At 58.7% G+C, this 25,822-nt stretch overlaps 9 protein-coding genes across 9 annotated transcripts; 5 read left to right on the forward strand and 4 right to left on the reverse strand.

Moving 5' to 3' along the window:
• Nucleotides 1–263: 263 nt before the first annotated feature.
• B0H64DRAFT_85097 (Oxoglutarate and iron-dependent oxygenase degradation C-term-domain-containing protein) lies at nt 264–2,752 on the forward strand. Its single transcript, XM_062808876.1, has 2 exons — nt 264–660; nt 714–2,752. The coding sequence occupies exons 1-2, from the start codon at nt 597–599 to the stop codon at nt 2,648–2,650; spliced, it is 2,001 nt and encodes a 666-aa protein (XP_062662402.1). The 5' UTR covers nt 264–596; the 3' UTR covers nt 2,651–2,752.
• An 843-nt stretch (nt 2,753–3,595) lies between these two features.
• Nucleotides 3,596–4,965, forward strand: B0H64DRAFT_85039 (uncharacterized protein). Its single transcript, XM_062808875.1, has 4 exons — nt 3,596–3,906; nt 4,043–4,071; nt 4,147–4,314; nt 4,422–4,965. Exons 1-4 carry the CDS (start codon nt 3,693–3,695, stop codon nt 4,920–4,922), a joined length of 912 nt encoding a protein of 303 aa, XP_062662403.1. The 5' UTR covers nt 3,596–3,692; the 3' UTR covers nt 4,923–4,965.
• Nucleotides 4,966–5,738: 773 nt separating this feature from the next.
• Nucleotides 5,739–7,011, reverse strand: B0H64DRAFT_386548 (pyridoxal phosphate-dependent transferase). Its single transcript, XM_062803140.1, has one exon. It carries the CDS (start codon nt 6,803–6,805, stop codon nt 5,870–5,872), a length of 936 nt encoding a protein of 311 aa, XP_062662404.1. The 5' UTR covers nt 6,806–7,011; the 3' UTR covers nt 5,739–5,869.
• A 1,210-nt stretch (nt 7,012–8,221) lies between these two features.
• On the forward strand, nt 8,222–9,929 carry B0H64DRAFT_318157 (uncharacterized protein; the record flags this gene model as incomplete). The annotated part of the gene is made up of 2 exons (XM_062800375.1): nt 8,222–8,424; nt 8,492–9,929. The coding sequence occupies 2 exons, from the start codon at nt 8,222–8,224 to the stop codon at nt 9,927–9,929; spliced, it is 1,641 nt and encodes a 546-aa protein (XP_062662405.1).
• A 746-nt stretch (nt 9,930–10,675) lies between these two features.
• Nucleotides 10,676–11,428, reverse strand: B0H64DRAFT_371311 (carbohydrate esterase family 4 protein; the record flags this gene model as incomplete). Its single annotated transcript, XM_062802144.1, has 1 exon — nt 10,676–11,428. The coding sequence occupies one exon, from the start codon at nt 11,426–11,428 to the stop codon at nt 10,676–10,678; it is 753 nt and encodes a 250-aa protein (XP_062662406.1).
• Nucleotides 11,429–11,781: 353 nt separating this feature from the next.
• B0H64DRAFT_386555 (Metallo-dependent phosphatase-like protein) lies at nt 11,782–14,727 on the reverse strand. The gene is made up of 3 exons (XM_062803141.1): nt 14,450–14,727; nt 14,173–14,385; nt 11,782–14,090 (listed from the first exon to the last, which is right to left on the reverse strand). Exons 2-3 carry the CDS (start codon nt 14,312–14,314, stop codon nt 12,043–12,045), a joined length of 2,190 nt encoding a protein of 729 aa, XP_062662407.1. The 5' UTR covers nt 14,315–14,385; nt 14,450–14,727; the 3' UTR covers nt 11,782–12,042.
• A 2,271-nt stretch (nt 14,728–16,998) lies between these two features.
• B0H64DRAFT_85287 (uncharacterized protein) lies at nt 16,999–17,738 on the forward strand. The gene has a single exon (XM_062808878.1). The coding sequence runs from the start codon at nt 17,177–17,179 to the stop codon at nt 17,651–17,653; it is 477 nt and encodes a 158-aa protein (XP_062662408.1). The 5' UTR covers nt 16,999–17,176; the 3' UTR covers nt 17,654–17,738.
• A 125-nt stretch (nt 17,739–17,863) lies between these two features.
• On the reverse strand, nt 17,864–19,042 carry B0H64DRAFT_85284 (uncharacterized protein). The gene has a single exon (XM_062808877.1). The coding sequence runs from the start codon at nt 18,667–18,669 to the stop codon at nt 17,944–17,946; it is 726 nt and encodes a 241-aa protein (XP_062662409.1). The 5' UTR covers nt 18,670–19,042; the 3' UTR covers nt 17,864–17,943.
• Nucleotides 19,043–21,192: 2,150 nt separating this feature from the next.
• B0H64DRAFT_439324 (uncharacterized protein) lies at nt 21,193–25,541 on the forward strand (the record flags this gene model as incomplete). The annotated part of the gene is made up of 4 exons (XM_062806418.1): nt 21,193–21,517; nt 21,621–21,716; nt 21,781–22,427; nt 22,476–25,541. 4 exons carry the CDS (start codon nt 21,193–21,195, stop codon nt 25,539–25,541), a joined length of 4,134 nt encoding a protein of 1,377 aa, XP_062662410.1.
• Between the last annotated feature and the right edge of the window lie 281 nt (nt 25,542–25,822).

A 25,822-nucleotide genomic window follows, 5' to 3' on the forward strand; every position in this document is an offset into this window, starting at 1 on the left:
TTTTTTATCAGTGAGGTCCTGCGCCCAATGTTTCAGCGATCTCCAAACCGCCGCCAATGCTTAACAAGATCAGAGCCAACAGGAGCCAGGAACCACCCAGCTGGAGACCCGGGAACTCGATCTCAGTTAGCAGGTAGCGCCCAGGTCGAGCGATGGAGGGCATATGGCATGAATGATAAGCTGAATGATAAGCCAGCCGCGCCGCAAGACGCAGGAGTTGCATTTGCAGCGCCTATTGCCGCTCGCTCAGCAGTGGACGCCGCTAAAAGATACCGCCGGATAGGCGCTTCAGCCGTCATGCGACAATGACCATGGCGCTTCGCTCGACTTGCCGTCTGAACAGCGAATTGAGAGCAATCATGCGGTCAGTTTCTGTGGAGAGTTGATGGGAGAGAGAGGTAGGACAGGGGTAATGGAAATGGTGGGGGGAATCGTGGGGAGAAAAAGATTTGGCCCCACAATGGTTTTCTGCCATGGGACACCGCAGTATTTGATCTCGATATCGGCCCATTTTCTCGAGAGCTCCTTCCTCCTCTGTTCCATGAGTCGCAACAATCCTCGGGGTTTTCCGTGAACAACTCAATTCGACATTCACCATGAAGAGAAAAGCGTCTGGCCCCGCCGACGGCAAGAAGCCAACCAAGAAGCGATCCAAGAACAGTATTTCTGTCTGCCCCTCGTCCATCGTCCGGGCGCATGCTTACCCACGATAGCTCTCAGCGACGAAGACGCCAAAGCTCGATTTCGGAAGGGCCTCTTCGACAAAGGTGTTCTAGACAAGAATACCTCGCAGTATGCGTCGTCAAGCCCCTATAAACACGGCGTGATCAACGGTCTGGTCGACGACAAGCTCCTGCGCAATGTCCGCTCCGAGATCAAGACCAACGTTCACTTTACCCCCAAGGAAACCGACATCTACAAGATCCACCAGAGTGGCGATCTTGCGAATCTGGACGGTCTCGATAACGAAGCGCTGGCGAAACTGCCCTCGCTCCTTGCCTTGCGCGACGCTCTCTACTCGCAAACCTTTCGCGACTATGTTTCTCACATCACCAACTCCGGACCCCTAAGTGGGCGCAAGACCGACATGGCCATCAACGTCTATACCCCCGGCTGCTACTTGTTGTGCCACGACGATGTCATCGGCTCTCGCAAAGTCAGCTACATCCTCTACCTGACCGACCCGGATACGCTATGGCAGCCCGAATGGGGTGGCGCACTGCGACTTTTCCCTGTGGTGGATCGCAAGGGCAAGGACGGTGAGGTGGCCAAGACGCCGCTGCCTGACGTCGCCAAAGTCATTCCGCCAGCATGGAACCAGCTTTCTTTCTTCGCGGTGCAGCCGGGCGAATCATTTCACGACGTCGAGGAGGTGTACCACGCCGCGTCCAAGGAGGAGCTGGACAAAAATGGCGGGCGCATTCGCATGGCTATTAGCGGGTGGTTCCACATCCCCCAACCTGGGGAGGACGGATATGTCGAGGGAGCTGAGGAAAAGGCCGCCCAAAAGAGTGGCCTAATGCAGCTCCAAGGCAACCCTGATCAACATGACCAGCCCCAAGCCAAGCCGGTAGAAGTCGAGGGCGAAGATGATGAAAACGACGACGACGAATTCCCCCTGGACGCGGCAGATCTCGAGTTCTTGCTCAAATACATTGCCCCTACCTACCTGGCGCCCGACACGGTCGAGCGCATCGCGGACCACTTCGAGGAGGAGTTCAGTATCACGTTACCAGACGTACTGCATCCCAAGTTTTCGGAAAAGCTGCGCAAGTATGTCGAATCACAAGAGGCAAAGACACCACCAGAGGACAGCAAGGAGATCGAGAAGGGTGCTTGGAAGGTTGCCCGCCCGCCACACAAGCACCGGTATCTCTACCTGCAGCCTGGCCAGAAGAAACTGGAACCCTCGCCCCTGAAAGAGCTGCTTGAAGTTCTGCTGCCGTCTAAGCAATTCCGCCTCTGGCTGCAAATGGCGACACGCTCTCGCATAGAAAGCCACGATCTTCTAGCTCGGCGGTTCCGCCACGGCAAGGACTACACACTTGCGACCGGGCACGACGGGAAACCGAGGTTGGAGGTGAACATTGGGCTGACCCCTACGGAGGGTTGGGGCGACGTCGAGGATGACGATGCTGACTCGGAAGCCTCGTCTGAGCCCGAGGAGAGCAGCAACAAGAACGGCAAGAAGGCCGCTGCGAACGGCAAGGGCAAGGGCAAAGGCAACGCCGACGACAAGGCCAAGACCAAGGGGAAGGGCAAAGCAGTCGACCAAGACGTGGATATGGATGAAGACGAAGAAGAAGAGGTTGGCGGCCACGAGGTGTACATGGCCGGCGACGACGACGGTAACGAAGACGCGGCCATTTACAAGAGCAGCGCCGACGACGACAACATTCTCTTCTTCCAGGCGGCGGCATGGAATAAAATGTCCATCGTGCTCCGCGACAGCGGGACTCTGCGCTTTGTCAAGTATGTCAGCGCCAGCGCCAAGGGCGACCGTTGGGATGTCAGCGGCACATTCGAGATCGAGGAGCAAGATGAGGACCCAAGCGAGGACGAGAACGGCGAGGGTGGGGCTGGTGTGTTGGACGAGTCCGAGGAAGAGTTCAATGGGTTTTCGAGCAGTGAGGAGAGCGACTCGGATTAGGTTTCTGCTGGGACATGCTGGGACATGAACAACTTGTTGACGATCACGGCTGGCCCCATATCTTCTTGCTCAACATACGTGGGCACCTTGGAATTGGTGTTCTGTTGCAATAGGATCGAGGCTTTCAATCGGCTAGGCTCAACAACCGGTTTAGTCCCACGCTGTGCCTCGCAGGAAGTTGACTTTGCGTCACTTTCGGGCCGCTCACTTGCGGGCCCGTACCCCATCGAGCCCATCCTCGAGGTAACATAGCCTCCGGTTCACCTGCCCCCGAAGATCACACAGATTGAGTGGGCCCGCAACTCGATCTTGATCGGCGTGGCGAATGCCCTGATCGACTTTGAGACTCAACTCACCGATATGGATGCCAAGGTGAACCAATCTCCATGTGAGAGGCAGAGTTGGGCGTCGTTGCATCAGAACGTGGCACTGCCTGCACTTGGGGCGCACTGAGGGGGCGAACAGATGGCGCCTCGCTGTTAGCTCGGCTTCATGGTCACGCGGTGCCAACGGCGAGCGCAAGGACGGCTCTCAATGAGATTTTCAATCGGGGGGTTGATTGTTGAATAGCTGCTCATGGCATTGTGTAAACGCAATGCCTTCGAAGGTAGTGGGGTCAACCATGGTCCTGGGGGGTTCGTCGCATCCATCTCATCCATTACCTGTCCCGGGATTCCGGGAGCCGAATTGCCGGGGGGAACCAAGCAGCGATGGACCTAGTGAGCCCGCTGGGCACCGCCTGCAGTTCCTGTCAACCGGCCCTGGATCCTGCCGGACCAACCAGAGCCTTTCGGTGCCACTTTCCTGCTGCGGGTTGCTGACAAGCTTGGGGAGCCCGGTTCATTGAATTGACAGACATTCCTGCATGCTTTGAAAGCCGAGTTCGCTTTTCACTTTTCTCATATTCCTGCGTTGGTGCTTCTAGCCATTGATATTACCGCTTTCCACCCCTAACTACTCGGTGGTCCTTTGACACCATCCACTTCCTGTCTCGATCGATCAACCCACCCCTATCTCACAATTCGGATTACATACAACCACAATGCCAATTCGCAACCCGTTCGCCCGCCGGCCCGGCCCCGCCACCGCTCAAGACGAGAGCTCCCGACCGGGCTCTGCCTCGGGGCCCACCACCTCCGCTGACGCCGCGCACCCCGGGTTTGAAAGGGTAGACACGGTCGGGTCCAAGGCGTCGTCGGCGTTCAGCATCCGCAGCAGCAGGCCGAGCCAGGACACGGGCGAGTACAAGATGAGTGGTATGTCCACGAGACCGCTCCGGACCCCGCCGGAAACATCCCAGCCGTGGCACTCGGACACCCCTGTCCGCTAGAGAAGCCACCCTCGGGCGCTTGCCGGGTTTGAGCATCATGGGACTAACAGTGGACTTCACAGTGGTCGACGACAGTGGCGTTTATCTACCAGTAAGTTGCGCCCCCCCGCCCCATGACCCGCGCGCATTATCATCCCCTCCAGGCGCTAACCACCCCGCCTCTCAGCCATCCCCAATCGAACGAGAAGCCTCCTGGCCACGGCGCTACCTCGCACGCACCTCGACCGACAACAAAAGCGGCAGCCTCGCCGTCGGCGGCAGCAGCACCAGCAACGGCGAGATCGAGCACTTTTCCATCTCACGCGAGTCCTTCGACTCATACCGGCGTTCCTTTGTAAGGACTCCCTCCCCCCCTCCCTACCTCTCCCCTTCCCTTTTCACCCCCCCCCCCCCCCCCCTTAAAACAAACAACACTAATCACCACCACTCACCCACGTACAGGACATCAGCGCCAAGAGCCCCGTCGTCATCGCCGCCGCCGCCGACGCGCGCCAATCGCTGGACTCGAGTCTGCGCCCCTTCTCGCCGCGCTACCACTACCACCCGCGCTCCTCGATGGGCGACCAGTACCAGCGCCGTTGGGAGCAGCCGCCCACGCCCGAGGAGAGCGAGACGGGCGAGGAGGAGGGCCGGTTCGAGGATGTGGGGCTGGGGGAGGGTGGGGAGGGGGATACGTCCAGGCCGGGGCATCAGCATGTGCAGCAGGTGAGGAAGAGGGGGTTCTTTGCCAAGTTTGGGTCGGATAGTGGTGTTGTGTCGGTGGAGGAGGGTGGGAGCGGGAGTGGGAGTGGGAGTGGGGCGGGCACGGCTATGTCGCGGTTCTTGCCGACGCTGGGGGGGCGGAAGAGGGATCAGAGCGGTGGGTTGGGCGCGGAGTTGGGGGTGATGCCGGTTGAGAGGGTTGGGGGGACGCAGATGCAGGCGCAAGGGGTGGAGGTATGAGCATTGGGGGAGGGGGGAGGGGGTGCATTGTTTCTTTGTTGAGGGGGCGGTATATTTAGAGTTCGGGTTGGGGGGGTTGGGCGCAATCATCTGAGGGGCAGACGGCTGCAATCATTCGGGAGGCCCGGTGATGGGTGTGGCGGTGGCATACTTGATGATGTTTTGCCGGGAAGGCACTTGCGTATGCCGCCTAAGGGGGTAGCTCTTTGCGGGGACGAGGCAAGAGGGAGCAATAGGCGTCTTGGAGGGGTGGTTCTGAAATGGACCGAATAATGCATATGACACGACTAATGATAGGAAGCAATAATGAGGATAAAGTTACGACGATTTTGTGGCTTTACGACGTCGTTCGGGAAAGCCTCGGTTTGTGGAGATACTATGAAACACTAGACTCCGATTTCTTGACTCACTCGCGTCTCGGTCAGAAAAGCTATCACGAGCGCGGTTTCCTGAGAGGGCAATGGTGTTGGTGGCTGACTTACACGGCATCATGCCTTCCATTTTGGGAAGTCTGCCTAAACGGACCCGCGCTCGGTCCCGAAGCCAATGTTTGAACCGGAATTGTGGCCAGAACATTCTTTAACGCGACCGGCGGCTATCGCGCTTGCCTCGTCGGCAACTACATTACCGATCTACGAGATCTCCTCCATCTCTTCCCTTTGCGGCGCTTGTACTCGATGTTGGATATACATGCAGATCCCGACCTTCGGACCGGACGTCGCCTAACTGCAGTGAAGAAGACAAACAAGTCCGTGGTCGCCAAATAACGGGGAAAACGGAGTCAGAATTTCCGGGCCCCTCTGACGGGCGATGGTGCCGGCGGATGGAATCAATTGTCTAGGCAAGTCGATTCTAATGCTGTCTACGCTAACACAGTACCTAATGCAAGTCATCGCTCACTTCTCCGAAACGCGTCGTTCCCGATAGTTACCCTGGTCAGCCACGGCTTAGACTGACTTGTTCAGCTCCTTGTGAAGCGCCTGGAACCCCTGTAGCAAATCATCCCTCAGGTCTTCCCAGCCCTCAACACCAATACTGACCCGCACCAACCTCCTGTCAACCGTCGTGTCACTCATGGCCCGCCACTCGACCAGACTCTCGATCCCGCCAAGGCTGGTTGCGTGGTGGAACAGGAACAGCTTGCTCGGCAGCCGCTTGGCCTGTTCCTCCGACTGCAGCCACAGCGAGAACACGGGCCCGTGGCCGTTGGGCATCTGTTTGCACAGCCAAGAATCCGGGTCCGAGGCCTCGGGCTGCTGCGACGAATGCTGGATCTTGTACACGAGATCCGCCACCACGTTCCCGCCCGCCTTCTTTTGCGACGCGAGCCAGTCGACCAGGTGCCGCGTCGTCTCGCTCTGCCGCTTCACCCGCAGCTCCAGCGTCCGCAGGCTGCGTGTACCAAGCCAGCCCTCGAAGCTGCCCATGACGCCGCCGAGATGAAGCCGCTCCTCTCGCAGCTCTGTTAGCCAGCCTGGCTTTCCGTCTTTGCCGCCTGCCCGGTCGGGGTGGATGGCTAGCACCCCGCTCAGCATGTCGCTGTGGCCGCCGAAATACTTGGTCCCGCTGTGCATGACGATGTCGGCACCGTACTTGAACGGCTCCTGCAGCGGCGGCGGCGCAAAGGTTGCGTCGACTGTCAGGTAGCAGCCCAGTTCGTCCGCCTTCTTGCGGTAGTAGGCCAGGTCCCGCGCCTCGCCCGTCGGGTTCAGGGGCGTCTCGACGTGGATGATGTCTCCCTTTTGCAGTTGGGCCAGGTCGTTTTCGTCCTCGAGTTCGAGTTGTTCGAGACCGTTGAGCTTGTTCATGATCTTCAGGATGCCGTGGCAGCCGTGGTAGCCCCCGCCGATGGCAACGCGCTTCGGGTTGAGGAAGACGACCATGGCGTGGAAAGCCGCTAGCCCCGAGGCATATGACACGACCGGCCCTCCCAAGATCGAGGTGAGGATCGCCTCATACCGAGTGGTGTTGGGCGACTTCTCACGGGAGTAGATGTAAAAGTCATCCGAATTATTAGGCTACGCGCTGTTAGCCCCATGTCGTGAAGAGGTGCAAGGCTCACTCACGTCGACTTCCGACCAAGCCACCAGCTCGTCAGGATTCCTCGGGTATCGGAAAGTTGTCGAGACGTGCATCGGCGGCGCCACGGCCGTATGCGTGTTGGTGTAGTCATCGGCATGGACAGAACGGGAGGCCAGTGACAACTCCCTGCCGAAAGCCGAAGCGAGCTGGTTCGGGCCGGCACCCTCAACCTTCTTCTCGGTATTTCCGTTGGAGACCATGGTTTCTGCGTCTATGTTCGACAAAGCCAGGAAATATATTTATTAACGCGCCACACCTGCAATTTTACAGTAGGACAACAAGACATAATAAGTAGGGGCCCAGCTGCCACCAAACATCTCTTGCGCTTTAACCCGGGTCGATATCGGCGCGGGGCGGGCTCCATCGCTCCGCATGTCAAGCAATTCGTCATTCACAGGGCGCTCCCCACTAGTGCCACTTCGAGATGGAGAGAGGGGAATGTCGCGCGCTCTCGGCTTTCCTCGGGGTCTTTGTTGCAGCTTCTCCTTGTCTCCATGAGGTCCATCCGCGTATCCTCTGGACCAGGCTGCCATGCTATGCAAGGGGCAAGCCGGACCCCGTAATGTGTTCTGTGCGACCAAATCGAAAGAATGAACCTCCTCTCTCTGCCTGCATCGGCCTGTGTGGCTTGCCCACGAGGAAAACTGCCGATCTCCATGTTTTACAATCAGTGGCGCCCGATCTGGGGCCACCTGCGTTCCTGAGTGGTCCATCCCGGCTTCAGGGGCTGCCGCAGAAGAGCAAACGGCTTCGGGTTAAGAATAACTCGGGCTTCCCGGCACCAAGCCAAGTTAAGCTTTTGCAGTCATTCCCGTCATTCGGTTACTCGAATCTTGGACGCATGAGGAAGGTCCATTGAAGTGGACGGCTTTGAGGGTGGTTTCATGACATGGGGTCCAAAGGCATCGGCAAACTCCCTTTATAGATGAGACTCCTTTGATTGCCACAGTCTGCATGGGCTTGATATTTACAGACGTTGTTTCCGAACGAAACCGTCTTCCTTGCATCAGATCAGCGGGAAGGGCTTGGGCTCGAACACGTGGAATATGCAGGCCGAGTCGGGAACGACTCACTCAACAAACAACCCTCCCACGATGCGAGCCCGAGGCCGACGGGACCGATATAATGTGGCCCTCCGTCAGCCTCAGCTCGCGACTTGATTTTGTTTCAGTCAGCCCTGCTGGCTCAGCTAGAATGCACCATCCGTCCGATTCCAAATGTGCCGAGTCAAGGAGGGGAAAGTCCAGAAGCCGAGCGTCGCCCCCGCGGCGGCACCGCCCCGGAGGCGCGGCAGGCCGGCCATCGACTGGACCCGGTCCCGCAAGCGGCGCCTGCTCCGGCTGTACCTCTGCACGCCCGAGGCCGAGCTGTCCCTGAAGAACATACTCGGTCTCCTGGCCGAGGGCCCCTTCCAGCCCAAGTAAGAAGACAGACACCACAGAAACCCCGACTGCCCTCACCATGCCATACTAACCTCCGCGCAATAGACCACGCCACACACAATGCCTCCTCAACGACATGCTGTCCAAGTCCTACCGCCAAAAGCGGCCCAAGAACAGGACCACCATGGGCGAGCGCCTGGCCTTCCTCCGGGCCGCCCGGTGCGGCCAGCTCCAAACAGATCCACCGCAGCAGCGCGGCATCGCCAAGGAGTGTGCCATCCTCCTGAAAGCGCGCCCCGGCGGCGGCGGCGGCGGCGGCGGGCGCCCGGAGGCCGACGTGGCGGCACGGGCGAGAAACGCCAGCGGGGAGCCAGACGACTTCGACTCGCCCTGCTCGCCTCTGAGCCAAAAGCCGGACACGGCGTCGAACCCGAGTCGCGGGTCCTTGGACACGGGGGAGCCGCGGCGCACTTCGCTGGCTAGCAGTGAAGAGGCGGGCCCCGCTGCCGCTGAGGCGGTGGTGTCACCTGCCATCTTCCGAAATCCGTGGTCGACCTGTGAGGACGTGCGCTGCGAGAGGGCCGAGTTCCTCCGCGAGCGGTGCCCGAGCCGGTCCTCGTCGTTCCTGGCTGACGTGGCTAGCTTGCTGGGCGGGCTGTCGATCCGGTCGAGCCTGTCCCGTTCGTCGAGCGGGTCGTCGCGGCGGAGTGCGCGGTCGGTTTCGTCGAGGGTTGAGGCGCTCGGCTCGGAGGCGCAGGGTGACTGGGAGGAACGGCCTTCCTCTGGGGTGTCGACGGCGGAGAGTTTTGCTTGGTCTGGGGATATGGCCGTGGTTGCTGGGCTTGATGAAGTGGCGTTTGCGTCATCTGAGTGGACAAGCCTGGCGAGGGAGTCGTACAACCCGGGAGGCAGTCCTCATACACTGGAGAATCAAGAACTGGTCAGGTTCTGTTGCGGCAGGACGTCCTGGTGCATACACCAGCGCATCAACGCCGTTTTGATGCATGGAAGCCCGGCCGAGACATTCGCCTGCACCGCGGCCGAGGTGAACAGCCGCGACGGGCTCGGTAACACAGCGCTCCATGTCGCCGCGCGATGGGGGGCGCCGGGGCCGGTGCTCTTCCGCATGATGATGCTAGCGTCACATCCCAATGCCGCCAACCACCGCGGCGAGACCTTCCTCCACGTCCTCGACCCAACACCCCTCAACCCCGGCGAACTCGCCCACATCACCAAGCGCCTCGCTCGCAGCGGGTTCGACTTCACGCAGCTCGACCACTCCGGCCGGAGCTTCGCCTCCCGGCTGCTATCCCGCCCCTCATTCTCCCTCGACTCCCTCGAAGCAGTCTTCTGCCACCTCGCCGAGCCAGCCCGCCTAGCTCTCCTCTGCGCCGGCCCCCACCAGCTCATCAACGGCATCCGCGCGCGTCTCGCCGCCGACCCCGCACAGACGCCAGACTTGGCCGCGGAGTATTGCACTTACTTCACGGCGCGCTACGGCACACCCGTCGGCTCGTTCAGCGGCTGCTTTGCTCCGCCGTGAGTCTTTTCCGTCTGTTTCCTCGCCGGCCATCTTGTTCCAGACATGGTGGGGTGGTCCATCCTTCATGCGCTGCTTTCCGACTTCTGTTACTCGGACAAGCTGACGCTGAAAAGCCCGATCTTGTGAGATGTTAAGGAGTTTCGGGGAAACAGACGGCCGTTGGGGGGTTAACCGTCGGATGAAGGGCCGATGTATGAAACGATGAAGGGGGTGGTGGTTAGTCTGTGCGAGTATAAAGGCGGGTGGGTGATCATCTAGAAAAGAGATAATGCGTAATGATGGATAGAAGGGGTCGATGGCAGGCCATTTCTTTGCGTTGTAGACGGACTTGGGGATAGATTTCCAGCATATAGGTTATGTCTGTCTTGTTTCGCTAGTCGCTGTTGCCATGCCGGACTTGGCGTGAACTTGTTGACCGCGCGTCCGGCTACGGCCGTATTATTCTTTCTCCATGGCCCGACCTACCCACGATTCCTTCCACCGTCCTGCGTCCCAGCCACGGCGTGCTTTGTATGGCGTTTCACGTGGGCCCAGTATCGAGTTTCTTCGCCCACACTAGGAGTGCTTGGCGAACGGTCGTTTCACCCCTTTATTTTCGGAGGGTTGCCTTTGTCCCTGCTCACTCGCGCTCGCCTTCCCCTCCTGGCGTTCTACCGGGCGGAACACGGAGCGTACGGCCGAAACGTGGTTCGGAAGCCCCCAGCCTGGAATGTTGTAGTCATAATCCTCTCCCTCAAAACCCCCTTTCACCCCGTAACCTCCTTCAACAACTCCGTCAGCGTCACTGCCTGATACCCGCGCCTCTTCGTCTCCGGTAACACCGTCCTCAGCATCGGCTCCGTCCACGACCTCCGATCATGGCAGATAATAATCCCCCCGGCGTGCAGCATGCTCAACACATGCCGCGCATTCACCCCCGGCCACCCAATCTGCGCGTCATGCGGGTAGATACTCCCTAGCACAACCCGATACCCCAGCCGCCTTGCCACCCCCCGTATCCTTTCACTGAAAAACCCCGACCCGGGCCGATAGTACCGCCTCCTGCCCGCAGGCGGCGGCTCCCTGCCCTCGGCAACATATGCGGCGTCGATCAGCGCCTGGACGCGCACGAGCTGGTCCTCGAGCTCGGCGGTTCCCAGGCGGGCGGCGGGCTCGTCGTGCATGCCGTGGTTGGCGAGCTCGTGCCCACCGCGCAGGATGTCGCGCAGGACTTGCTCGCGGCCGGCGACCTGGGAGCCGATGACGAAGAAGGTGGCGCGGGCGCCGGCGGCGGCGAGCGCGGCGAGGATGGCGGGGGTGTGGTCGGAGGGGGCGTCGTCGATGGTGAGGGCGACGAGGGGCTTCGTGGGCGGCAGCCAGATGCGGAAGAGCACGTCGGTCCAGCGGTGGGAGAGGTGGCGGATGAGCGGGGAGGGGGGTTTGTAGATTAGGTAGAGGGGGAGGAAGAGGAGGAGGAGGAGGAGGAGGAGGAGGAGGAGCGGGAGGAGGAGGGTGGCCATTCGACGGCGGCGGAGGCGGCGGCGGGTGGGGAGGCGGAGGCAGAGTCGGAGGTTGAGGGAGGGGAACATCAGGCGGTGGATGGGGATGGCATTGATGCCATTTGTTTATGGGGGGCGTTGAAGGCGTTGGAGATGAGAGGAACAAGCTCCTTCCCATCGCGTCCCGGTTAAGGAGTGGGAAATGAGAAGCGCTGATAAGATAAGGGATCCGGCCCGTCAAGGGGCGGTTCTGGCGCACTGTGCATATTGGTGTTGTGCCGCTTGCAAGAGACAGTGCCCGGGCCAGTGTGGGGCGCGACTTACACGGGCTCGAACAGTTGGGCTGTTAATCGTTCTGGTCTACCAAGTATGAGGTTCAAAATCTTTTGGTTGATAACAACCATTTATAGGAATTTGAGTGGCTCTGCTCCCGATACTACAACACACTCCCCCAGAAGTGGACTAAGAAGAATGCCACAATGACCGCTCTATTGCCAGCAAGCGAGTCTAAGGTATCCAAAAGCCAACACAGAACGCCAGGAATGCCTAACCAATATCCAATATCCACCGCTCCTATAACCATATAACCAGCGCAATGCAAAAGCCTAAAAGTGCCCCCCCCCGCCTTAACCAATTCAAGAAAAATTCTCGAGATCATCCTTCTCCAGAGTCCCAACAAACGCGTGCCTCAAAAAGTGCAACCACGTCTTGTTCTGCTTCCTCTTCTTGCCCTTCTTCCCCTTGCCTTTCTTCCCTTTCTTCTTCTTTTTCTCAGTTTCCACCTCCCCATCGTCATCACTACTATCGTCATCATCCTCATCATCCTCATCATCCTCATCACCCTCATAATCATCGTCTTCATTATCACAAACCTCATCCTCCCCTTCTTCCCACTCCCCACCACCCCCAGTAGTTGATGTATCAACCACCCCCTTCCCCCCCGCCGGCCTGCCCATCCTCACCGCCAACCCCACCATGGAATTCACCGTCAGATCCCCCAACCGATAAATCTTGTCCTCAAACGTCGAATACTCGACCTCGTACGCAAACTCCCTTGGCGGCGCGGGCCGCGGCGTCGGCTTCCGGCCGCCGTGCTTGCCCTTGCGCCAGCGCAGCAGCCAGCCGTCCCATTCCAGCTCCCAGTCCGAGTTCGATCCCCACCAGCTGCCGCTATCCTCGCCCTTTTCGTTGGCGTCAGAGGTGGCGGCTGCGCCGGTTAGGTTGAGGTTGTTGATGTGGGTGAGGTTGGCGTAGTACTGGGTGTACCCGGTCAGGGTGAGCGGTTGGATTGAGTAGGCGGGCCCTGGGGGGGTGGATTTGGAGGGGGGGAGGGGGATGTGGAGGTTGGGGTCGTCGTGTTTGGGAGGGGGGTTTTTGGGTTTGCCGTGCTTCTTCTTTTTGTTTTTCTTGTTTTTCTTTTTGGTGGCGGTGATGGAGTCGTCGGTTTCGAAGTCGAGGTCGAGGTCGGAGTCGTCGGGTGAGGGAGGGGACTGGCGGAGTTCGAGGTGTTTTTGGGGCGTGTTCGCGGTACTTTGGGTACTCTCTTGCAGCGCTTCCCGCCAGAGAGGCGTGTCTTCGAGGCCCGTGATGTTGTATTCAAACACCCGCAGAGTGGGAAAGTAGGTTGGCACGACGCTGGGGCTAACCATAGACAAGTGGTACCGCTCGCCCCAGGGGTCCTTGCGTTTTTTGCCCTTCTTCCGTTTGCCCTCGTCGTTGACGTCTTTGCCGGATGTGGGAGGCGGCGCGAGCTTGGCCCAGTCGGAGCGCAACTCCATCAGGTAGTCCGACGCAGACTGCGTGGACAGCTCATCATCCATCGCCTCGCGGGTCCCGAACTCGGACCCCTCCAGCTCAGCAATGTTGATCTCGTCCTTGTCGTGGATTATGAAGTGGTCGATGTTCATGTGCCCGTACAGGCCGACCACCACGACGTCCCGGAATTGGTGCATCCAGAGCGAGTACTTTTGCCAGCACGTCTCGTCCCACAGCATCTTGCTGTCCGTCCTAGCCGGCGGAACGTGCCCGATCAGGATCGCCTTCATGCCCCGCTCCCGCATGAACTGCAGCTGCACCCTCAACCACTCCATCTGCTTGTACCCCGGCTCCGAGGGGCTCGCGCAGCCGTCGACACCGGCATTGCGGTCGAAAAGGTACAGCGTATTCAAACTGAACACGGCCAGCTTGTTTGGGATGACCTCGACGTGGAACCACCCCCCGTACTCGAAACTGTGGCGCTGCTCCTCCGGGATGAAATGGCGCCAGATGTGCGAGTAGTGCTGGAGCCACTTGTTGGGCCCCGGCAGGAGGATGTTGTGCGGGAGGATGTCGTTGTTCCCAAAGTTCGGCACGACTGGGATGTTCATTCCCTTGTCGCCCTTGTCGGAAAGCATATCGACGAACTTGTCAGCGATCCACCTGTTGGTGCCGAGGACCTGGTCGGGATTGCGGGGCAGCTCCTCGTCGCGATCGTGGCGCGCGCTGTCGCCGGTCCAGACGACGAAGTCGATACTATCTTTGATGTTCGCGTCGATCCAGTCGAATGTCGCGTTCACGAGAGAGAAGGGGCTGTCGCAATCGGATGTTTCGGCGCCGTAAGGGCCCGCGGGGCCTCTGCCCCTGTGGCAGCCATCATCTTCGTCGGTGGACGAGTGCACTTTGTAGTACTCGTCCGGATGGATGTCTATCGCGGGGGATCGTCAGTCTCCTGATTGCCGATGTACCGCCAAGTTCCCGAGAATTCGGTCGATGAGGGGTGCTCTCACCTGTAATATGCAGGAACCTGCCGTGTAGCTTTCGCGGGGCAGAGTGCGCTACAACTTGGGTTTGGTCCGCCACGGGCCCTGATGGTCCGGCTATGACGCCATGGCACAGTAGTGCCGCGGCCAAAACGCGTCTAAAAGGCATCACCAGCTGTGAGAGCGGAGTAAAATTGCGAAAAAATAAAGAAAAGTGCTGTCGCTTCGCGCTCGTCGCGCCTTTACATGGTCATTATGATGTTTAAACAGAGGGTGAGAATCTGGCACGGGTTTGGCGTCCTACTGTGTCTGAATGTCCGACCCGGGGGATGCGGAAAGTTTTATTTGTCGACGTTCCCGAGTGTTTGGGCAGCGGCCAAGGTCGGACCAAGGATGATGACGCTGTGGCCGCACGACTCGGGCCAAGCAGAAGAGTCCACCGAGTCGAGTCGGGCGTCTTTGTAGCGTCGATCACAACGATGTCGTCGTTGATGCGATGGCAGGAGCCTGGAAAACAGAGCAACCTAGCTGCGCCGTTCCTTCTAACCCCCCGCGGGCAACTCTCCCCATCTTGTACATATATAACTACATACCTGACCTGCCATGTGCACGCGGAGAGGAAAGTGAGAACCTTGCTGTCCCTCCCCCCGCGGGGGGTGACTTGAAGGCCACACACCCACACAGCCGATTTCCCGGCCCTCAAGCGCTTGCTGATCACCCGCATTTTCGCCCCGACGCAACTGTTGACTGCGCGCCTCGCGAGGCTGAAAATGACGACGAGCCAATATCCTTCGAGCATCGTTCCCACGTGTTGCTGGAGCGCTGCCGTCAGGGTGCTTTAGCAAGCCATGGAGTGAGACATGTGGGCGACCCCTTGGATGGGAGCTGACACGATCAACTGGTCATCTGCCTATCTGGCATAAGGAGTATGTCGTTTTTTGTGCGGCCAGCTCCATCTCCCCCGCGGGTTGGTCAAATGCGACGGGAACGGCAGCCAGTCGTGTGGCCGTCGTCCGTGATTGCTCATTGCAGGAGAGTCACCTCAAGGGATCATCTCTGCACCTTGGCTGGCCTAGAGTCAGGGTCTTGGAGGGGTCGTCGGCCCCAGACGAAACTTGGCTGCCACTTTGTTTCAAGTCTCCAAACTTGTTTGGCCGTGGGAGAGGCCGAGGAAAAAGCCATCCTGCGAGTTTGACGTGATTGACTTGGTGATTTGCCAGCGCTTCGTCAAAGCCCAAGACCCACTTGTCGCTGATCACCAGATGTGAATTCGATGCTGCCCCGCGAGAGCGACCGAGGAGAGTTGCAGCACACAGTGTGTATTTGTATTCTTGACATGGCGCACTGTATCCGGTCCCCTAACCTCGGAAATTTTCGCGAGCTGCGAATGATTTTCTCTTTTCTCTTCATTCGAAATACATCATTCGCAACCAGCGCCGCATCTAAGGACTCCTTCTCCCCATGTCCCATGATTGCTCATAGCTAGTTGCTAGATTACCTAGCCGTACGTTTGAGGGAATTCTGAGCGCATCGCTGTGACGCTTTCCTATGGTTTAAATCGGCCACATTTCCGCGCCTATCTCGCGGTTGCGCCATGTCGGGTGGCAGATCCAGTGGCAGATCCAGTGGCAGATCGTTCGGGAACCCGTTTGGGGTTTCCAACTTGAACCCGATGCAGATCCCGTCTCCTGCAGCACAACTGCCTTGGTTGATGTCAGAGGGATTTGCGGCTGCTGTTTCGTTAGCTGGAGGAGTGCTATGTACTAATCACGGCATTGTGTCGCGTGCCCGAGGCCCAAAAGCAGGAAATTGTCAACACGGCACCTTGAAATAGTATAGCTGCTGTGCAACCCAGATCAGCCTGTATCTCATCTCGACAACACCGAGCTCCCTGTCCCTTGATCTCGTCGATCTGAGAGGCATTGGTATGACGTTATTGTCTCAGGTATGAGCACCACTAGTCGTGTTTCAGGAGGGTGCCTGCCGGCTTCCTGGCTTCACAGAACACCGGGCTTTGCAGTATCATGCAGGTGATGTCTCTTTCGCTTTGCATTAGTAGAGGGACCGACTTCCTGGCGTGTGGTCATTGAATCTGGGCCAAGTCAGAGTCCTGTATTGGCATTGACTTGTCCTAAAAACAAAGAGAATCCAGTCATATATACCCTCTACTCAGAGTAGTGAAAGCAAAATCTCATCAGAATCCGGTTTCAGCCACCCTCCTAGGCCTCGGCCGCTATCCCGACCCTATCCGTTTATCATGACACCAAGCGGAGCTAAAATCCGTAGCTCGTTGTTTTCAATTGTCTTCTACCCATGGTCCAGGCTACTAACTGTGTGGAGTTCCCCAGTTGAGATTCATCTCTGTCAGCAGGGGACAGAATCGATACAACCAAGTGCAGATGTACAGGCGGAGACGATCGGGGATGGTGCGTGCTCCTAGAGAGGAGTTGTCTCCGGCCCTGTCTCGGAGTTACATAGACCAGCCCAGGGGGTTCAAGGCTCGTACAGTCCGAGTAAACACAACACTAGAGGCGCAATCATAACTAACTGGGGTCCACCGTATTATATTTTATCCTCGGGGCGATGTAGAAATGAACTACTATGACCGAAGCTCAGCTTACCCAATCCCCAAACTCCTTGTACATAGATAACTACTCAAGCATCCTTCATCTACCCACCTTCACCAACCCTCCTTCACTCCTTCATCAACCATCCCAAACCCACCCCACCCAACCAAACCCCAACCCCAAAAAAGCCAACCCGCCCGCCCTAAAACTGCCCCCCAACCCCAACCAACACCCCCTCCGTGTACGACCCACCCTCACTCCCACCACACACACTCCCACCCCCCTCGTCCGACGACCACCGTCTACACGCCGACCCTTTCCGGCCCGCCACCGAATCCGACACCGGCAGGGCCAGGGGAGGCGGGGGCGTGCTGGTTGACCGACGCCGTGCTGCGTCCGGATGGCAGTGGTGGTGGTGGTGGTGGTTATGGTGGTGGAGGGTGAAGGAGGCGCGCCAGGGGAAGATGGCTGAGGCTGAGGCTGAGGTCGAGGCTGAGGTCGAGGACGGGATGGAAAATGGGTTGGATGGGTGTCGTGCGGGTGTGGTGAATGGGGAGATGGATATTGGGGTGAAGGTTGGGGTTGGGTTGTTGTTGTTATGGGAAATGATGGGTTTCCGGGTGGGGATGGGGATTGGTTTGGTCTGCGTTGTGGGCGTGGTTGTTGACGTCTTGTGTGGCTGTGGCGCGAGGGGGAGAGTTGATTTGACGGTCGTGTGTTTGAGGCTGGTCGCTGGGGGGGTGTTAGAAATTGGGCGGTCTAGGTTGTTGAGTCTGGGGCGTGAGAGGAGTAGAAGGCGACTTGAATGGTGCACTGGACGAAAGAGACAAGAACAAGAACATAGAAGGGGGGTCAGGATTGAACAGGTGATGGAATGGACATTGGCAAAAGGGGATGACGGGATCAGAAACAACCGGCCTGGGGAAAGAGCATGGATATAGGGATACACATACCTAGTATGCTGGCTTTGGGGCGAAGGGCCACGAAAATAAGAGCTGCGCACACCAGGAGGGCGGTTACGGCCGCCACCAACAGGTTGGTTTGAACGAGGTAAGGGGCATAAAAAGTCATGCTTGCGGTATTCTGTTGAGCTGGGATATCCTACACATCAAGCTGTGGCCGCGTCCATCAAAACCAGGCGGCCCGACACGCCTTATATCTATCGTCTGTCCCTTTCAGAGCCCACCCCAAGTGTAAAAGGTCACCAAGGGAATTTCGGAGGTGCCGTCCCCTAAACGCCAGGGGTGCGGATGGAGGGTGGAGGATAGTTAGGATCGGGATGGCATGCGCTTTCCCCGGTACCACTTGGCACGGACGCCTTCACTACCGCAAAGACGCCACAGGCTCGAAGGGACAATGGCTCTCCGGATGGGGAAGGATGGGGAAGCCACATGAGGTCTGGGTCCTGCTGGATCACACAATATGAGAAAGCCAAATACCGTGTAAGTCTTAGCTGCTTGGCCTCCAAGTTAACGACTGAGGGGCACGGCCACCACATGTTCGGACGAAGAGGACAAGGCGAACCAGCTGAGTAAAGCTGAGGAGCAGGGCGAACCGCTCTAAGCCCGAAGTGGACGGGCTGTGTGGACGCCTCAATCCGTCGTCGAGGACGCGTGGGACGCCCAAGCGGCCAGGCCATTGGTGTGTTTTGCAAGCTCGCAAGCCATGAGGGGTGGCTGGGACGACAGGGATCCCTCTCACCTGCAGCCGACCAACCATTGAGAACCAAGTCGCCGAGAGCCTGCTGATAACAACCGGGCTGTCTGGGCGTGAAGGAGGGTGGCCGCGCGCTCCAATTCGACGAGAGGTCGTTCGTCCAGAGGGGCCGTGCGTGGTTTCTTGTGTGAGGTGTGATTCTGTGAGAGCGCCTTCCCAAGTCGGAGCATCGGAGCACATCGGCGCCCTCACCACCGTTTGCTCGTCGCAACCGAAGGGAGCTTGCTCGAGGCCATGGCATTCACCTCGACTCGCCGGTCCTCACTCGCCAGCCGCTGGTTTGGGAGACGGAGCCGTGAGTTACACCAGCTGCAAGCTCCCCGTCACATTAATTGCCCAAGCCGACAATCCCGGCGACGGTCGCGGAGGAGGGGTAGCCGGCTCTGTGAGGCACGCCGCACCGTCTGCCTTCTCGTCGGCTTGGGGAGAATCGTCAAGCTGCCGTTGCCCTCGCCATCGCCGTCTGGTTGGCGTGAAATGCTCTTGGACGAGTTCTGTCGACGTCTCGGACTGGCCTGGCCGAAGAATAAAGAGATCAGTTCCGACTTGGTGCAGCATCTCCCGTGTGGGTCGGTGTCGAACCATGCTCCCGTGCAATCTTTCACCCTGCGAACGGTTGTGGTGGACCTGTCTACTGAGCTCCTGTGGAAGTTGTGTGACGGTGGACGTACTCGACATGCGGGCCACTCCGAGCTGCAAGAGCTGCAAACGCCAGGCTGATGACATGGGGCGGGGGAGCAGGAAGGCCCCCCAATGATGTTCCCCGCCCGATGTGACGCCGTTGAAAAGGCGTGGAGAAGGGGAGCAAGGGCCCCAAAACCGAGCGACCGCGCAACGAGGCGTCGAAACGTCGTTGCAGAAGCGGGCCCTCGCAAAATCACTGCGCGAGAGCGGTCCCGATGCCTCCGTCAGCAGCTCTGATAGTTAGGGATCTCCCTTCCATGTGTGCGGACGAAGCAATGGCGAAATTTGGCTCGCCGAAGCGGAATGCTGTCCCTTCATCTCGTCAGTCAGTCCCCGCAGCAATATGCTCGCAACAGCGAATCAGCTGAAGGCTGGTCGGAACATCAATCGGACAGGCGATGCGTCAGGGTGGGATCGCCTGTCGGTAGAGAAAGCGCCTGGTTCTGTGGTTTGGGACCGCATCCCAGCCCGCAGTTCATCGAGCACAGCTGGTTTGCATTCTCCCGGTGCGATGACGGCAGCTTCTGCGTCGGCGGGTCCGGATCGCTTTATCCATTCGACTCGAGTGTTGCTGTTGTGTATCTAATAGTTAACTAAGGCGGGGTGCGTGTTTGCGACACTAACTTCGGCGTCGGGTTCAAAATTGCCAAAGCTTCAGGTTCCCAACAACGGCCCGGCCAGTCATGGCTTGGAAGCTGGATCGAACGACTCCAACGGCTGTCGAGGTGATGGATGGAAGAATCGAACAAGTGGGGGCCGCCCTGTTTGCAGCTGACTGACCAGTCCCGTCCTGGCCTCCTCCCATCAGTCACAGAGCCAGGCCGACTCACGTTGCACCTCCCAACGGCCTTCGGGACCCTGGCTGCTTAGCGCAATGAGCTAAGCCTGTCCGGGTAAAGCGTCGCACCCTGCCCTCGCTCGAATTTATGGGGCGATGGGGCGTCCAGTCAATTGCCCGGCTGCCCGAAGAAGGGGTCCCCTCGGTCCGTCCCCATGCGTGCGGAGGCTGGCTGTGGGCTCATTCGCGCGGTTTTTTGAACCAAGATGTGGTGGGAGCCTGAGCTAGAACACACAAACCTGGAAGAGAGGCATTGCGGTACTTCCCGTGCGTGTAATGCGAGGAAGCGGGGTTGTGGTCACAACTGCCAGTCGAACGGAAGGAACACCTCAGCCAGGGAGAAAAAAGAGGGAAGGCATGAGGTGGAACAGGCGGTGGCCGAATGGAGCTTCCTGGAAGGCTTGGCCCCTCTTGTCCCCCCGGCTGGGGCTGGACGGGAAGGTCTCGCTTTGGTAATCTGCCGCCTCGCCATTCTCCAGGTTGTCAGGTTGTCAGGTTGTCCAGGTCTTTTCGGCCTGTTGCGGCCCACTCTTCCCCAATTGACCTTTTGATGGCCGAATAATTCCCCAAAAAAGTGAGGAGCTCAGTTCACGGCCCCAAAAAATCTACGCAAGACTCGGTGTCTCTCGTCGTTGCCCACTCGCACACTACCGGCCGCACCTTTCGGGTTCATGCCCACCGGACAGCTCCAACGCCAGCCCTGAGCTCCCAGATCCGTTCGAGCGAGCTCCCTCAGCACACACGCCCCAATTCGCCCCGCGCAGCCGCGCACTATGGGATTGTGATGCATTTCGGCGCTGCTGGACCCCCACCACTGCTACCTATACTGAACTCCCGACTACCATGTTGTGCCTGCTGGCTCGAGAACGTCCTTATTGTTGATGCGCGAAGAACAAATCCCTCGAAGCCTGGTTGGTGGGCGAGTAAGCCGCCACGTCCGCGTCCACCGCGAGTTTCCGAAAGCTAGCACAGCCAGCCAGCTTACCGGGCACTGGCGTTCGTTCAGAGCAGAGCTCGCTTTTCTAGGTCGAGGTCGAGGTTGAGATTGAGGTTGAGGTCGAGACCGACCACCCCCGATCTGCTACTGCTGCTGCTGCGATCGCATCGCCGTGCCGTGCTGTGCCACGCCGTCCCCTGCCCGTTCGTGGACACCCGCGTCCACGTCCGCGCTTGCGCTTGCGTCGTCTGGACCCTTGATATTCCCACCGCTCCGCCTTCCCGTTACCGCGGACAACATCCGCCATGGCCACCGAAAACCTTGCGTCGCCGGCCTTACCGCTGCCGCCTCCCATACCGGGCCCATCCGCTCCGCCGAATCGCGAACCCTTCACGGCGCCGGCGATTACACCTCTCGGTACTAGTGCCCCGCCCGCCGCCCCCGTTCTTCCGCATCAACAGTACGATCCGGCACTAGATCCCGCCATTAAGCAATTGCTAGACCAGCAGGCCGAGATCCAGGCAAGGCTGGCCGCCTTGCTTCCCCAGAAGTATGGCCCAAACGTCAAGCTGGAGCTCGAGATGCTACACCACAAGCTTCGTGTACTGCGCGCATACGCCGAGGACAACCGTGAGCCGACTTTTGCTTTCCCGAGCCTATCATTGTTTTCTAGTCATCGCGTCTGATACACTGTTGTTCCCCCCTTTTCCGTCTGAACTAACCCTCCTCGTAGAATTATCGGGCAGCATCACTCCCCTGTCCGAGATAGAGGAGGCAAGAGCACTGCAGTATCAGTGTGAGTGTATCGAGATGGCTTGTCTGGACCAAGGTAAGCCGCAATATCCATCGCCCGTCGTTACTGTGTCACTTCGTCTCATGCTCCCGCTTGTTAGGTATCGACCTCCAAGATCCTCGGTTCCTCGATGCACTCAAGTATCACTATCACCGAGACCAGGCCCCAGAAGGATATGCTGTTTGGCTGGATAGGAACTTTGCCCAGTACGACCCCGTCGCTCGGGCACTGCGGTTAAAGGACAGCATGCCCCTAGGCTTCCGCAATAGCCACTCATTCAAGTGCTGGGACGACCGGTGCATGCACTACATCTACGGCTACCCCCATCGGGACGACCGGGACCAGCACTCCAAGGAACATGTCGTTCCCCGTAAGAGAGATTCGGGCCTTTCGGTCGGAGGCACGCCGCCGTTATCGTTCACCGAGCATCCGGGCCGAAACCACGGTGCCGACTATAGTAAACAGACGAGTTCGCCGCTCTATCTCCCCCGCCCAGGCGCGAACTTTCAGCTCGCCCCTTTGGCAACGGGCAGTCAAGGCAGGGATCACCGGGAATCGTTAAGAAGCTACTCGTTCGTCCCCGAGTATCCAGCCGGCCCTCGCGGCTCTGTCGACTCCGAGGTTGATCCGCTGTTACCACCTCTGAAGCGCAGCCGCGTGGGACAAGCTCGACTGGAGTCCATCGAGGAACTTCGCCTCCTCCGCGATAACGGACCATGTTTGCGTTGTAGAGTACTTCAGAAAACAGTGAGTGGGACGTTGAATCTGACCAGCGTTTCCGGCTAACCCCTCCAGTGTGATTCCAATGACCCTTGTAGGCTCTGCCCCGATCCAGCGACATCCCCCGGCAACGACTTCTGGAAAGCTCTCGACTGCCTAAGAGGACCCCTTACCGCCTTTGCCGATATCATGCTGCCGGCGTCGATGGCCCCCAGACATGCCCAGACACCCATGACATCACCCCTCGCTGTTCGCCGCAACATGAACGACTTCTTGGATAGGGCCTTTGTCGTGCCGCCGGAGATCGCGAGAATGGTCAAGGCCCATCTGGATTTCGACGATGGCTTCTGGTGGACCGAGGACCTCGCTAACTTGCCACTACCCAACCCGACTCGTGCTGCCTTCCACAAGGATCCTATCGAGAGACCACCGCCGATCCTCAACGTACTTGCAGCTAGTTGGAATATGAACCAGACCATGTATAGCTTCTGGCAGCTTCTAAAATTAACTGGTGTGCTGTCCGAGAGCCGAGACTTTGAACTCGCCAAATATCCGGTACTGTACCGCGCCAAGCTGCTTCTCCGCGAAACCCTCTTTTACGACCTCCAACAACCCGATCCGGCCATCCATGCTGAGCCAAACAGCTCAGCTTCGCATGTGGTATTCGACGATGCCGATTCCTATGGGCGCTTCTATGTGCTTTACAACTGCATGGTTCAGTTTCTACAATCCCTCGACACCCAGATGGCCCAACCTAACCCGCACGACCCGAAGCATTGGCTGGCTAGCTTCTTCGCCCTCTGCATCTTTAGCCTAGTAAAGACCATCCTAGTCGATAGAGCCGCGCATCTCCGTTTCAATCCGCCCTCGCACGCCGGTATACTAGCCATGCACGCCGTTTACAAGGCGCTCGTCAGTGCCTTTGCCTGGTCCACACCGATGCTTCTCGATGGCCAGGATATAGAGATGGGGCACGGTGATCGCGAGCTGCTCCTTTCGGTTGGCATGTTTCTGGGAAGGAACGCGTGGGCTGAGCGTGGTATCCCGTCATCGAAAGACTTCCTCATGTTCCTTGGGAGCGGGGAGATCGAGGGCGCCTACTATAACGGCTTCATCAAGCAGCGGTCGCCTGCGAGGCAAGGTTCCTTTGCCCTGCCGCCGATCACCAAGCCGAGCGAGGAACCCAGGAAACCGCTTCCTGACATGCGACCGCTCATCACTAGCTGGGGCCCTGCCGTCCATGGCCCAGCGGACAGAGAGGTCTACGTCTTCAAAGGAGAGCCCGACCGGATGCTCGCGTCGCCCCAGACGATGGACCCAGGGAGGCGGCACACCGTTTCTGAGAGCCCAACCTTCATGAGGCAGCCCGGCCGTGTGCTGACATCACCAGTTGCCACGCCCAGAATGCGAGCTTCCTACCAACGGCCACCGCTTCGGAGAGTCTATTGCACAAAGTGCAACGAATACCCAGAGGGGTTTCGCGGCGAGCATGAGTTGAGGAGGCACAACGATGCGAAGCACGCCGCCCTAGTGAAGAGGTGGGTGTGCACACAGCCGCCGGATCCTCCGGGCTCGCCCCACCCCTTAATACCACTGGCAAAGTGCAAGGCCTGTGTCACGCAGAAACGCTATGGTGCCTACTATAACGCAGCCGCACACCTTAGGCGTGCCCATTTCAACCCTAACCGTGGCGGCAAGGCGAGCGGTGACTGGCCACCCATGTCGATCTTGAAGGACTGGATGCGTGAGGTGCGACAGTCGATCGACGTGCAAGATCAAGATGACGGGTCCAGCGGGGACGACGAAGCGCAGGACTACAAAACTGTCCACGACTTCATCTCCCCACCACACCGGCGCTCCCCTGTCTTGGAAGCCCCGCGTCTTGCGCCAGCGTCACCGATGCCTCCGCAGGCACATGGGCCACCCTTATTAGCACCTTCTCTCGACCGTCTTAACCCCGTTGGTCCTCCACCCATTATTATCCAGAGTGCGCAGAGCGCATTCCTGGCGCCCACGCCAACTCTCAAGAGCGACGAGCCGCCGCATACATCGAGCTCCTCATCCTCATCCATTCGCAGCCGCTGCCCGCACCCCGAGTGCGGTCGCGTCTTCAAAGATCTCGCGGCTCACATGCTGACACACATGGAGGAACGGCCGGAGAAATGCCCCATTGAGACTTGCGAATATCACATCAAGGGGTTCGCACGCAAATACGACAAGAATCGGCATGCCTTGACGCACTACAAGGGCACAATGGTGTGTCCGTTTTGTCCGGGGGCCGGGACCGCATACGAGAAAGCGTTCAACCGTGCAGATGTGTTCAAACGGCATCTAACAGCGGTGCATAATGTCGAACAGACCCCGCCCAACAGCAGAAAAATGATTCTACCTACAGGCCCTGGACGAGCCGGAGGGGTCGGTGCCAAGTGCAACATCTGCCAGAGCCAGTTCGGCACCGCCCAGGAGTTTTATGAGCATCTCGATGATTGCGTGCTGAATGTCATCGTTCCGTCGACGCCGAAGACGGCCGGCAGCGGGGGTGGCAGCGCCATCACAAGGAAGGATTCCGCGACGAGGACCCCGACAACTGCGGGCACCGAGAAGGGCAAAGGACTTGACATGGAGATAGAGGCGCGTTCCCGGGAGCCCACACAACCGCGAGCCGACCCGCGAGATACTAGCATGGAACAAGCCAACACCATAGACCGCACGCCCAGCGCCGGCGAGCAGCGTCGGGACGATGGGGCATCTTCTGCCGGGGAGAAGGACCCAATGCAAATCGACCGACAAGAGCAGCAGCAACCAGCGGAGCAGCGATTCGAATCACAGCCCTCCTCCCAAACCCCGCCTTTCTCTTATCCCCAGCCGCAACCAGAACGAACACATTCCGGGCATACCTCGGAACCCGAGCCGAAAAACGAAATCCAGGTCGCAATGCCAGGCGCCGCCCCTCCCAGCCGAGATGAGGAGGCGATGGAGGTCGAGAGATCCAGCAGCGCCGGCGCCAGCACCAGCCAGTCACAGCAATCAGACCAGCCGCCGCCAAGCCTCGGAGCCACGGAAACAAAACACCAGATGATGCGGCCGGAGGTTACGCTCGGTTCGCCGGCGCCGGATGCCATGGATACGGACTCGCAGTGACGCGATCTGGCCGGTGGGGGTCGAGCTTCTGGTCAGCTGGGTTGATTTTGATTATTTTATTTTGCTTTCTGTTTCGCCTTGTACATATCCTTTTCTACCTTACGTTCGTTCAGCTGCGCGTACATAGCATACGCGCACGTGCTGCCCCCTTTTTTATTTAGTTTAACTTTGCTTCCTCCTTTTTTCTCTTGTATCGCTTTCAGCAGGGCATTATCCTAGTTGGTGGGCTTCATCTTATGGTATGGATATCGCGGGCGCTAGCACACTTGATGTGTGTGGCT

The sequence above is a fragment of the Chaetomium fimeti genome (assembly GCF_033439085.1).
Source record: "Chaetomium fimeti strain CBS 168.71 chromosome Unknown B0H64scaffold_2, whole genome shotgun sequence".
NCBI lineage: Eukaryota > Fungi > Ascomycota > Sordariomycetes > Sordariales > Chaetomiaceae > Chaetomium > Chaetomium fimeti.

What these genes read in the sequence shown, in the direction of transcription:
- B0H64DRAFT_85097 (XM_062808876.1), top strand. Translation starts at nt 597, where the DNA reads ATGAAGAGAAAAGCGTCTGGCCCCGCCGACGGCAAGAAGCCAACCAAG. An exon ending in CAAGAAGCGATCCAAGAACA is followed by an intron (nt 661 to 713) that starts GTATTTCTGTCT and finishes TACCCACGATAG; the next exon opens with CTCTCAGCGACGAAGACGCC.
- B0H64DRAFT_85039 (XM_062808875.1), top strand. Translation starts at nt 3,693, where the DNA reads ATGCCAATTCGCAACCCGTTCGCCCGCCGGCCCGGCCCCGCCACCGCT. An exon ending in ACAGTGGCGTTTATCTACCA is followed by an intron (nt 4,072 to 4,146) that starts GTAAGTTGCGCC and finishes CCCGCCTCTCAG; the next exon opens with CCATCCCCAATCGAACGAGA. An exon ending in ACTCATACCGGCGTTCCTTT is followed by an intron (nt 4,315 to 4,421) that starts GTAAGGACTCCC and finishes ACCCACGTACAG; the next exon opens with GACATCAGCGCCAAGAGCCC.
- B0H64DRAFT_386548 (XM_062803140.1), bottom strand. Translation starts at nt 6,805, where the DNA reads ATGGTCGTCTTCCTCAACCCGAAGCGCGTTGCCATCGGCGGGGGCTAC.
- B0H64DRAFT_386555 (XM_062803141.1), bottom strand. Translation starts at nt 14,314, where the DNA reads ATGCCTTTTAGACGCGTTTTGGCCGCGGCACTACTGTGCCATGGCGTC. An exon ending in CAGGTTCCTGCATATTACAG is followed by an intron (nt 14,091 to 14,172) that starts GTGAGAGCACCC and finishes CCCCCGCGATAG; the next exon opens with ACATCCATCCGGACGAGTAC.
- B0H64DRAFT_85287 (XM_062808878.1), top strand. Translation starts at nt 17,177, where the DNA reads ATGGCTGAGGCTGAGGCTGAGGTCGAGGCTGAGGTCGAGGACGGGATG.
- B0H64DRAFT_85284 (XM_062808877.1), bottom strand. Translation starts at nt 18,669, where the DNA reads ATGCCATGGCCTCGAGCAAGCTCCCTTCGGTTGCGACGAGCAAACGGT.